The following is a 13,291-nucleotide window of genomic DNA, read 5'->3' on the forward strand; positions in this document are numbered from 1 at the left end:
TTATGTTTTTACAAAAGTTTAATGCCTTCCAGAAATTGTTCTACATTAAATATATAAACATACAATAAAATAACATTTGTTCTCTTTTGTAGTCAAATATGGGTTTCTTCAAAAATTCCACATTTCTAGCAAAAAGCTGAGATAAATGCATTTTTGTAAAAGACATTTTGTTAGAGATCAGATTCAGAGTGATAATCAAAACATGCACAGAGTTTTTGTTGTTTTTGGATCAGTGGATGCTTCAGTATCTTATATCTTTGTTAAGAGTGCCACCTAGTGGATACTAGCAGAAATATTGATTGCCGTAAAAACTTGTGATTGGCAGAAAATTTGTTAGTTAAGGTGGTAGGATTGGGCGGATAGGCGGGACCTGGGGGCATGACAATCAAAGGGGCACGGCGTGTGGCTTGCGCCCACTCACGTTGCGAAGTGCATCCTCGCATTCTCCGAGATGCACTTTTGCATTTTGTGTAGCGAAATTATTATTTTTTTGGACGACCTAGTTAAGGCAGTAGGGTTTACTAGCTTAGGCGGGCTGCCCGAACTGCAAAGTGCTGCGGAAAACCCTGGCAAAGCATTTTCTCGCACCTTGGTGCTCGGGCACTAATTAATAAATGCTAAAATACTATATTGCTAATTGTTAGTGTATGTTAGCAAATACATTGTAAAGTGTTACTGCAAAGTGTTAATCAAATTTTCATTATTATTTTCTCTATCTTGCTTTAATCCACTATCTTTATTTATCTCTCCCAACTGTGCTGAAACCATATGTGAATGTGGCCTGTATACAGCACACAGTGGCTAAGGGGAAACCTGTTCGTTCACAGTCAGAATCCTATATGATTTTTCAGTAGAGACTTAATTGGTTCCAGCAGGAAATACCAGATAACAAATCACCCAGGTCTCTAGTTAGAGACTGTCAGCGATAAAATCTCAACGGTATCAGGCCACAGAGAAACATCTGAAGGGAGATTGTCCAGCGTTGAGTGTGAAGTCCTTGAAATAACTGTTCAACTGTTCAGAGACTTCCTGCGAGGGAACGTACGCTGAATTTCCCCTCTGTACTACTATACACCCACCCAGAGGAATATTTTATTGCTTGGAGGTTGCTCTTTCATAACTCAGGAGATTTAATGCAGTTGTCAGTTATAGTTAATTGAAGTATTAACTTCATTTCAGGTGTTAATAATGTTGACGAAATGTTGAGCGATAAATTTGACATGGAAAGATCATTTGGTTTAGAAAGAATTTGATTTGATTTCACATTGAAATATCTCTATTTTAACTCTTTCCCCGCCAGCATTTTTTTTTTAAGTTGCCAGCCAGCGCCAGCATTTTCATGATTTTCACAAAAGTTTAATGCCTTCCAGAAAATGTTATTTTTGAAATATATAAACATACAACATATCAACTGAAAGATCAGACCCTCTGCTTTAAAGCAAAAAAAAACAACAACAATTAGTTCTCTTTTTATTACTTCTCAAAAATGGGTAGGTTTCTTCAAAAACAACACATTTTCATCAAAAAGCTGAGATAATTTCATTTTTGCGAAAGACTTTTGGTAGAGATCAGATGAAGAGCGATCTTTAAAACATACACAGAGTTCTTTGACGTGAGGCGTTACTTCCAGGTTGTAAAAGTTGGTGGATAATAGCGGTATTGCGGAAAGCCGGAAATTTTAGTCATTAGCCTCTTTCACACAGTAATTCTGGTAAATTACCATGAATTTACCAGAATGAATTTACCAGTAAATACAGAAATGTGCTGTTCACACACGCAGTGACGTTCCGTCTTTTTACCAGTAAGACATCATTCACACATCAGTAACAAAATAGCGGTACACTCGGAGAGAAAGCGAAAGTTACCTGTGGCGCGCGGCCGGCGAGCTCCATCCGTGTCGTATTTGTAAACGGCGGGTTATGACTTAATATCCACGGCCCGTATTTTGTTGTTTTTACATCTGTGGCAAACGGTCGCGAAGTTGCTCGTGACCAAACAACATTGCGTTAGGCGGCGTCAAACGGAACCTGCGCGTTTGCACATTAGGCTTCACAGATGGTGTGCTAAGGACGTCGGCAATTAGATGGTAAGCTGTTTTAAACAACTTTGGAGAAGAAATGTGGATGTTAACTTCAGGTGTGCTCGACTTTTAAGCAACATGTGTGTGGAAACGTCCGTAAACAGTCTGGGGGAAACCGCGTCACCTGTATAAAAAACTTTCTGATTGGCCCGCCCGATCTGTCAGCGCGGTCTGACGTCATCTAAATGCCGGTAATGCTATATTTTTCGTTCACACACATCGCTTACCGGTAAATTACCGTTAATCTTACAACCTGTCTTACTGGTAAATTGGGAGCACTGATTTACCGGAAAGGTTCTGTTCACACATGACATGTTAACTGCAATTTACCAGTAAATTACCAGTAAAGACTGTATGTGTGAAAGGGACTATTGTCAGGGAAGCGTTTTCTCTTAATTGATGAGATAACTCGTCAATGGCAGGGAAAGGGTTAATAGCAGACTTAAAGGTATTTTTCACCCCGAAAAACTAAATTCTGTCACTATTTTCTCACTTTCAAGTTGTTACAAACCTACAATATATACATTTCTTTGTTCTGCTGAACACAAATGAATATATTTCAAATATATTTTTCCTACTATAGATGTCAATGGTGCCCCTGCTTTCTGCTTAATTACAAATATCTTCATTTGTGTTTTACAAAACAAAGAAATGTTTAAAGGTTTAAATAATGACTAAAGTTTTTAAAAATCTCATTTTTGAGTAAACTATCACTTTAACCTATTTTCAACCTTATATTGACTTAAATTCTTCATTTGCCGTCTAATTAATCACATTGTTGTTTAAGAGATAGCTATATTAAGATAGGTATTGAGAGGTCTCATCTGTTTTTCTTTATTTGCGCAGTGGTATCTTGTTAAACTTCACCGTTACCATGGTGTCTTTATGCACCCAGTAGCATTACTTGTTTGTGGAATCTGATTGGCCATAAATCTCAGCAAGCGTAAATGCCTGCCGAAGTCTAATCAGTACGAAATGAGTAATAGGGTCTCGGCTTTGCTCTTAATGAAGTCAGCATCTCGGGGACCTCCCTCAACAACAAAAACCCCCCAATAGTCCTGCATCTTCAAATATTCCCTCCTCATCTCACATATTACTGCCCCCCCCTTTCTCTCCCAGCACCGTCTCTCTGGAGCGATCAGGATGTAGCAGCTGCTTGTTGCCTTTGATTTAGACTTGCCCCAGATATGCTCCCTAATGAGCCGAGTGCCCAATCAATAATTTACCAGAGTCTGAATGAGAACCAGGCTGATCAGAGCTCTTAAAAGAGAGGACTGCAATCAGTGCTATTCAGGAACCTGTTTTTTTGACTCATCTTTTCATTGCTTTTGCTGTTTCTTATTGTTTGCGATACAAGAATAAACTTCTGTCTGCTTTTACAGTTCCTCCAGATGACCCTGTGATCATCGGAGCTCCTGTGGTGAGCCTGCGTGCCGGAGACTCGCTGAACCTCACCTGCCACGCCGACAATGCCAAACCGGCCGCCTCCATCATCTGGATCCGTAACGGGGAGGTGCTAAACGGTGCGGCGTACTCCAAGGTACGGCACTACCCTGTTTCTGTCAGTTATTGCTGACCATCAGACACAAGTTTAACAAGTCCCAATCTATTTACAAGCGTTATAGAATTAAACACCCACATGATGCCCAAAAAAGGTGTTTTATCAAAGACATCTGTGATGCCCAAAAATGCTACCTCAAACTTTTGGTTTAATTTGAATGCTTCTGGGAGGCCTAAAAATGCTGTCTCGAAAATTTTGATTGTAATATTTAAACACACCTGCAAAAATGCTGTCTTGGATATTTTTGATTCGATTTAAACGTTTCAGCGCACCTGTGGTGTCCAAAAATAGTGCATTGAAGCATTTTCGAAAGCCGTCATAACATTTTATTTTGTTCACCCTGGATGTCCAAAAATGAGCGATTGATATTATTATGGCTGCGGTGGATATTTCCAGTATTAACTTACATTCGCCTTTCACATGTCGGAAAAAAAGAGTCTCTCGTGAAATTCCCCTGTCCTCGAAATGCTTGACTCTGTCAAATTAATGACGAGCAAGGACTAATTTTTAATTTAATCCTTGGGGCAAAGTGGAAACGGTAAATGCAGTGCTTTAAATATGTCATAATGGAAAGACATTCCAGCGCTCCATTATAAATGTACTCCTCAGCAATTTGCTCAGTTTGTCAGCTTTGGGAAGGAAATTGAGAGAGGGGAGGAAATGTGTTTAAAGCACCGCTCGTATCATGATTGGAGAGTGTAATCTGTTCATTTCGAGTAAGCCGAACCCCTCAGCACCCACCGAAGAGAGTCCCTTCATTAATTAACCAGGCCTAATTTAGATACAAGCAAGCCAGACAGGTTAGTTTTCTTCAACAGAAGCGGCGCTTTCAAATCTGTTCTGCACTTGGGAGACTCTTTTAAACGCTTCTGAAATGATCAAGTATTTCCATGAGACAGATAAAGCAAAGCTGTTCACATTTTGAAAGTCATGCTAGTACGCACTAGATATTAGAAGAAAGATGGCTTGATTAAAATACAATCCGGGGCATTGCAAATACTCGAAACACTCTGTGCCGGTTTGGAAAACTTGATTTTGTGCCCGCAACTTTGATTTATAACTGAAAATACTGAATGTTTAATGACTAAAGCACCTTTATTCATCACATAACAATCGCCTTTTAGAAAAATGTCAGATCGTAAAAGCACAAGGGATTTGAATTTTTCATTTTCTCATTTTTCAAGTTTTCTCACCAAGACTTGAGCTCCGCTCTGAGCGCTCTTTATTGCATTATTTGATTAATTCTGCTCGAGAATCTGTTATAGCTGCGAGGCAGACGGGTGTTTTAGATGAAGTCAATATCCTTCAAATATCTGTACCAATTTTTTAATAATCTTTTCTGAATAAACAGAGTTGCTCTACAAAAGCAAGAGTGCAGGTAATATCGCCATGAATAAGATGCTTTGTGACTGATATATGAAGTGTGCAACCTCTACTCTGTCACGACATTGAATTTTATATCCCTTTGTAATGCTCTCAGTACAGGGCTATTCAGATCAAAAAAATCTTTCAGGAAGGCAGTAGCTATACCTTGCATCATTGATGTTGAATAAATGGTTTGTTCATATTAAACTGCTTCAGCAACCTCCAGCAGTGAGGAGCTGATTGCAGGGTCTGCAGTCTGCATTTCGCATGTCCTTGAGTGAGAAGCTTGTGAAACTTTATGCAGATTTGACAGTAGTAATGTCACGCACCAACCCCCCCCCCCCCCCTAAAAAACATATTCTTTTATTCTTTTGGTACATGACAGTATGAAGACAGTAACAAGAGCTATGTAACAAATGTAAAATAACAAGGGCTCTCAAATGATTAATCGTGATTAATCGCATACAAAAAAAGGGTTATGTGTGTGTACTGTGTGTAATTATTATGAATATATAAATACATAAACATTAAAGTATACATTTAACCCTCATAAGCCCCTATTTTCCTGTATACATTATAGTTCCTTGGGGGTAAAAATGACCCCAGAAATTAAAAGAGTGATTACAAAAATATATACATTTTTAATGATACAAATAATATATCTTTTTTTTTGTTTACCTTCCATCTTCCATCTATTAATGCAGTGTTTTGGGAGATATGAAGTACTTTTGTACCTGTTTACCACTCAGTTCCTCAACTACACCATTAGCTTGCGTGTAAAATATATATATTTTTTAATGAAAAATGTACATAAATTATGATCTAAATTTGATTTAAATTATTTTAAGATATTGATCTAGATGGTATGTGTTAAATTCGGCCATTCATAAAATAATTACAGTTTAGGAAATAAATCATTTTCACCAGCAGATGCACATAGAGACCCATTCATTTTACTGGATGTGGCCAACTGCTCAACATCACTACTTTAGTGAAACATTTTGTAAATTTATCTGTGTCTGCGTGTGTGCCTTGTGTGTGCCTTGTGTGTGCGCGCGCGCGCGTGTGTGTGTGTACCTGGTAATTATCACGTTGTGGGGACCAATTGTCCCCACAAACATAGGAATACCAGTGTTTTTGTGACCTCGTGGGGACACCCCGATGTCCCCACGAGGAAACAAGCTTACAAATCAAACAAAATGATGTTTCCCGAAAATGTGAAGTAGCAGAAGGGTTTCTGTGATGGTTGGGGTTAGGGAATGGGGTAGGTAAGGGGAGGTATTACGTCTATGGAATGTCCCCACAAAACATGGAAACCAGAATGTGTGTGTGTGTGTGTGTGTTAAAATTCTGTGTTAAAATTTACAGATTATTCTGAATGTATTGATTTTTTTTTAAAATTAAAAGAAAAAATGCAAGGGACTATTTAAGTCATTACGTCATAACATTTTTTACACCTCCTAAGAACGACCGAATCAAGCCCAGTTTTTTATATGAATCTTGACAGATAATCTGGAAAAGTCACAAAATCTTATTCCACTGAAATGAAAGGGAACCATGTTTTTTAACTAAAGAAAACTGGCTTAGGGGTTAGATTGACCCCAAGGGTTTTATTATGCTGAGTTTACACCAACCACGTTTGAGGCAACAAAATCGCGTCAACCACGCCTAGTTTGCCCTTGAACAGTTTGAATGTATTTGCACATCTAGAGCGAAGTAGACGCGCGGAAAAGCAAGCATTTGACGCGCGTCAGAGGCAAAATCCGCTTCTTGTGGGAGGGGCAAGTGTATGCGATTGTCTGTTTGCAAGATGACTGATGTTGATTGTGCATTTATCGAGAGAGTTACAGGTTTGTATTGGTCACCTTACTATAGTGGAGAAATAAATGGCGTGGGTCGATAAACGTCACGTGACTCAAAAGTGAAATTTGTATTTACAACTTACCAGGTTGCCCAATGTCCTTACTGACACTCTTCCAAGCGAGGTCGTTTTTATTCCTGTCTCTATATAAATAAGAACTTGTGTCGTATAGCTCCGGGTGACTGCTTACGAACAATATCAAGAGTTCCTTCATGTTGAATGAGTGACTCCGGGCGGGGCTGCCGCCACAGCAGCAAGCAGGCTCCTGCTTTTCAACTCGGGCGTCAGCCGCAAATTTCCATCAAATGCAAAATGCACAAAAAGCACCATTCGTGTGTACTGCGCCAGACGCTCAATTCGCGCCATTCCTGCGAACTAGACGCGCAAATGAGGCGAAATTGCGTCTGCCGCGCCAAACGCCCCATCCACCCCACGAGACCTCCAGACGCTCATCAGCACGTCTTCACATTGACTTAACATTGAAATCAATTGCGCTTGATGCCTCTACCGCGACTGGTGTAAACGCAGCATTAGGGTTAAGAAACATTTAATTATTTATTTATTTGTTTATATATATATTTAAGCAATATCGCTCGAGTAGGAGTGTGATATAGCTCTATATCACCACGGCTGTGATTAGGCCAGAGGCAATCACAGCCGTGATGATATAGAGCTATATCACACGACTCCGAGAGCGATATTGCTTTTATACAACAGTTCGACGGCACACGTTTGAAAAACGAAAACTAGAAAACAACAACGGAGTTATTTTAAAAGCCTCTTTGTTTGAGAACTACTTCTTCCGCCACGGATTTGAGGGCGGCCAGAATGACAGGTAAAACTTTCGGCTGCTTTGAAGCTCATAACAACTCAATGGACGTTAAAGCCGTTTCTTTATATTACCGTTTCTTGGTCACAAAGTGTAGTTTTAAGATTAGTTCAGTCGAGAATGTATCTGTTAGGGCTGCACGATTCGGAGAAAAAATCTAATTGCGATTTTTCTGATCAAAATTGCGATTCGCGATTTAAAGTGCGATTCATTAGTATATAATAAAAGAGGTACATCCAGGTTTGTTTTGGTGGTTTTAATAGCACCAAAGAAAGATGCTGTGCTACTGTTTATTTAAAACCTCTTAAACATTGTACAAAGTTGTCTGCAGGACTTTGCTATTCTGCAGACAAACTTTTTTTTTAATCTAAGAACATTAAAAAAAATACAATTTAAAATTTTTTTTTGAAAGTTTTATTTAAAATAACATATAGGCCAATGTATTTTGGCTGTCACTACAACAATGCATCTGACAAGCAAATGTTTAGTTTTTCTTTTAATCATAAGACTATACTCATCTTGTTTTACTTTTCAGGCATCTGTAATAAATGTAAATATATTAGTTATTAGAATCTATGATTTAACATAAGCAAAAAATACAAATAAAAGACTGCACAGTCCTCACTGTAGGATTTTAAATGTGGAGCTGCAGAAGCTTGTTCAGTTAAGAGTAAGGAGTGATTTTAATTTTTGCTGTGTAATAAACATTTCTGACACAGAAAGCACCAGGTTACTGTCACTTTAAGACACAAGACAGCTAAACTGCTCTGCTTCAATATAGCCTACTGATAAACATCCAGCTGTTTATGTTCACTTAGACAAGAAAGAAAACTTAAGTTTAGTGGTCACGCGTGTGCTGACTGCTCTCTGTGTGCGCTCTTCATGAACCCTCATGCATGTAAATATTCAAAGCGGTGCAGATGTGCTCATGCAAGAAAGTATAATGTACCTGTTTTGTCTGCTGTGTTCCGGGCTTTAATGAAACCTGCTTATAGTCTGATGAGGCGCTTTTCATTGTTTGCGATGCATGACGAGAAACGGACGTATATACACCTTTCTTTAAGTACAACATTACACAAAAGGGAAATGTTTTCGCGCATTTCTTTCCTTTCATTTGCCGGTTAATGAGTTATAATGCGTTTTTAAAATGACTGAATCCAAAATCTGCCAACTTCATGACATTCCGCGTTGTGCAGTTAATTCCATTTGTATGCATTTCGCGATTCTGTCCGTGTTTTCCGCATCGCGGAAATCATATGGCCGTACGCTTTGTTGAGGAGTTGAACTGCTGCTCGCGCTCATGTTTTCCAAATGGTGTGATGACGTGTAGTCAGCACCTCAGTGTTCATGCACTCTATTGGTCTAAACTGCATCAAACGTAAAATGCGCATGAAGCGAACTGTCAAAAACTGCGTACTAGATGATTGTTATATTTAATAGTTTTGAATCGAAATAATCGCATTTCTTGCGATTCGAAAATCGCAGCCATTCACATCGCGATTTCGGTTTAAAAACGATTAATCGTGCAGCCCTAGTATCTGTATTATATTTAAATCTGCAGTCGATTAGTAAAGATAGCGCCTGTTTGAACGTTTGCTTAGTGAGATTCGGTACGAATGAGAACCAACGCATGAGCGGACATCAGTGTTCACTCGCCCCGCTGACCACCGCCCTCTCTGGGCTACATGTCTGAAAGGGATTCCCCGGCTCTCATGTTGGCCTTGTTTGTTTATGATCGTCAAAATGAGATCAAATCAGCAGTATTTGGTGTCATGATCAAACTAGTACTTGTTTTTTTATTCATATTTAGTGTCTTTTGTGTTTGTTATTGTTTTGGCGCGAGGTAAAAGTTAATAAAACTACTTGTGTAACGTTACTATTGCTTTCTCATTTATTCTTAACTCGATACGAGCACTCGATTATTATTATTAAACTTTGTTCTTGTCAGTACTATACAAAACGGTTTTTTATAAGTGTCAGAGATATGTTTTTGCATGCTGCTTATAAATATACCAGTGGCGATATCTCATAACATGTTTTAATAGTCACGTCACGATAAAGTAAATGATCATAAATGATCAATGTCCACATTTAAAAGCTGCGGTGCTTACCTGCAGTTCCACGGTGTTTTCGCGTTCTGATAAAAGATATAGCTCCAGAAAAAAACGAGTGTTTATATTCCTCTTTCCAAGTGTTAATCGTCCACACGATATGACCAGACATTTCTCCCATTAACTTTAACGTAACATACAAGAGCGCTGATCTTTGAAGGAATAATAACTTCCGATTGGGGATTCACAGACTGATTTATGAGCTAGTAAACTAATGAGACGCACGGAGAGTGATTCAAACAGCGCGTCTGTGTTTTTCCATTCAGAGATGAGCCTGCTTAGGACCTCCATTCACTAGGTGGCGGAATAATACGAAAGGTGAAGCGGTTACAGTGCCGTTATCAGTACAATATCGTATAGCTCTTAGCCAATCAGATTCGAGAACCAGAAAGAACTGTTGTATAAATAAATATATATATATATATATATATATATATATATATATATATATATATATATATATATATATATATATATTTTTTTTTACGGCTGGGAAAAGATTAATCGCGATTAATCGCATACAAAATAAAAGTGATTTTTGGAATAATAAACGAGTGTGTGCTGTGTGAATATATGTATGTGTGTGTGTCGTTAAATATGCACAATAAATACACACAGTACACACACATATATGATGCAAAAAATAACTTTTATTTTGTATGCGATTAATCGCGATTAATCTTTTCCCAGCCCTAATATATATATATATATATATATTACATTAGATTACATTTATGCATGTATGTGTGTATTTATATTTATACATAATAATTACACACAGTACACATGCATAAATTAGTAGACCAAAACTTTTATTTTGTATACAATTAATCGCAATTAATCATTTGACAGCCCTAAAAACAACTGATTTTCATTTTTGTATGTAAATGTTTCGTAACGGTTAATATTATTGGCCACCTGTTGAATGTTGGTCACTTCAATGCTCATAGCTGTTGTGTTTTTATATGTAGACGCTGTTGCGAGATGGGAGAAGAGAAAGCACGGTGAGCAAGCTTCACATCTCTGCATCTAACATAGAGAGCGGACAACACATCACCTGCCGCGCCTCCAACAAAGCGGCGCCCAACGGCAAGGAGGCCACAGTCACTATCGACATTCAGCGTGAGTGTGTGGGCCTGCAAACCTTCCAGTGCACTTCTGTTCAAACATAATTAGTGCCAAACGCACGTTCACTTCCAAATCCTGCGACCTGCATTCTGTTCTGAGCAGTTCTGTCGGTGCAGATAAATTATTCACACGTGAAAATCCGCTATGCGCTGTCCTATTTTCTTTATCCAAACAGCCGTTGTGTATGCATGCAATCTGATGTCTGAGCACATGTCGTATTTCACTACGCAAGAGTTGACACAATTTTTGTTTTTCGCTTTTTGGGTGTCTTGAAGAAGCAGTTATTTAATTCATGAGCGACAGTTTCTCTGCACACTATGTACAAGGACGCTTCTAGGTATTAAATGGGTTATTGGGGACATAAATGCTTATTGTTAGCTATTAAATCTTGGTGGAATTCAGCACGACCAACGTCTCCTTTATGAGTAAACTCTATGTATAGTTTATTCAAATGGTAAACAGCATTTTATTTTATTTATAGCTGTCGTAAGCCTCGCTGTCAAGAATTTATCTGAAAAGAAGCGCTGAAAAGAAAACCTTAACTAATTTAGTGCGAAGATTAGAACGCTCTATGAAATATATGCATACAGAAAAACACTTTCTTTCAACGCTCCCATGTGTTGAAAGATATTTAGTCTGACTAATAAAGCAGAAAAAATATAATAGCGAAAGATTCACAAGTTCTGACAGCTTTTTCTTTGCATCCATAGATTCTGATTTACTGATTATCTCGACACAATGCACTCCAAACACAGAAATGAAAGCGTAAAAACGGAAAAACATTGTCTGTGTTTGATCTGCTGGACTCATTTTGTTATACAAAACAATAGAAGAGTTTAACTATAAGCCTCTTTCTCTCCTGCCTTTCATAAACATCCCGGATTGGTCAGTTTGAACGTTTGCACAGCTGTGAGAGCAAACGAAATCTGCTTTTCATCTAATTAATTAATTGGAAAAAGTAAAATCAGCATCTTTTTTGTTCCCTTCGTACGCAGTTTTAGATTATATCTGCTCTTCTGCTTGTAAGTCAATAAAATTTCCATGAATAAGCCAATTGCTCCTGTCAGGATTCATTAAGCTCAAGATTCAAGGTGCTGCATGTGGCCCGCTTGAACTTCCCTTTAGCCGTCTTCATCAGAATAATTTATACCGGGCGTGAACACATCTAACCTGAGCTTGTGAACTCTGTGTTCGCAAAGAAATGTGCAAGGTCTAATGCAAGGAAGCAGTTCAGTGAAGTGGAGACCCCGCTGCAGGCCACACACTACAAAAACATGTGCTGGGTAAATAAGTGATGAATGAGAGCAGAGAGATGGTAGAACCTTCAGGCCTACTGGGACCTCAGATCGGCACTAGGGGTGCTTACCTGACACCCCATGCCATCAATATTAATGACCGGCAGCTGTTGAGTGAGGTCCCGTAAAGAATTGTGGTTTGTGTAGAGCAGATATGAAGTTCGTGTGTTAAATGTATTTTTTATAAACCGTATCTGACACAATTCTTTAAGCGAACTAAATTCTTTAACCATAGCATGCTTAAGCTGAAATCCCCAAAATAGTCATGTTAAATGACAACTTTAACTTTTCAAATACATGTATTATTTTTGTAAGTATTGATGTGTTGTGCATAACCAGACTTAATGCGTAGTTACGCTTGTGTAACACATGTGTACGAGGACGGCGCACATTGTGGGCCCTATTTTAAAGATCTAAGCGCATTGTCTAAAGCGCACGGTCTAAATGGGTGTGTCCGATTCCACTTTTGCTAATTTAACGATGGAAAAAATGGTTTGTGCACCGAGCGCACGGTACAAAAGGGTTGTTCCTATTCCCTTAATGAGTAATGGGCGTGCAATAAACCAATAAGAGTCTCAGCTCTCATCCCCTTTAAAAGCCAGTTGCGCTGGGGCCATGCCTAATCCCTATTTAGAAAGCGGAAACTAAAAACTAAAGCTAAAAACTAAACGGAGGAAAAAGAGACCACCAGTTTAAGAATAATTTTAAAAAAAAATTTTGTTTTCATTTTTATTGAAATTGTTATTTTTTTGTATTAAAACTTTTAAAAGACGTAATCTCATTAAATAATTTGCAAATATATGCAAAAAAAGGTTTGTACTTTAAAATTACTTTATTTGTAACAAACTAGATATAAAGAATTTACCAACGTGTGGAGAGCCGTTTCAGCTCTCGGACAGTGCCATGTTTTTTTTAAAAGCATTTTTGTCCAAGAGACTTAATAATAATCTTTTACATTTTAATCTTTTAATTTTCCATATTTAAAAGCGTTTTTGTGCTGCTGCGCATCCATATATGTGATAAGCAAACCCGCCTTGTCTTCCAGTTTATAGGCACATATT

At 38.2% G+C, this 13,291-nt stretch overlaps 1 protein-coding gene across 10 annotated transcripts in view; it reads left to right on the forward strand.

Moving 5' to 3' along the window:
* Window positions 1–13,291, forward strand: part of kirrel3a (kirre like nephrin family adhesion molecule 3a) — a 258,127-nt gene that overhangs the window by 206,355 nt on the left and 38,481 nt on the right. For all 10 annotated transcript variants that reach the window (XM_073874487.1, XM_073874485.1, XM_073874486.1 and 7 more), the window contains 2 exons: window positions 3,463–3,620; window positions 10,779–10,929. In XM_073874487.1, the coding sequence (XP_073730588.1) occupies window positions 3,463–3,620; window positions 10,779–10,929 (309 nt within the window). The remainder of the gene's footprint in view (window positions 1–3,462; window positions 3,621–10,778; window positions 10,930–13,291) is intronic.

Source organism: Misgurnus anguillicaudatus, chromosome 12, assembly GCF_027580225.2.
Source record: "Misgurnus anguillicaudatus chromosome 12, ASM2758022v2, whole genome shotgun sequence".
NCBI lineage: Eukaryota > Metazoa > Chordata > Actinopteri > Cypriniformes > Cobitidae > Misgurnus > Misgurnus anguillicaudatus.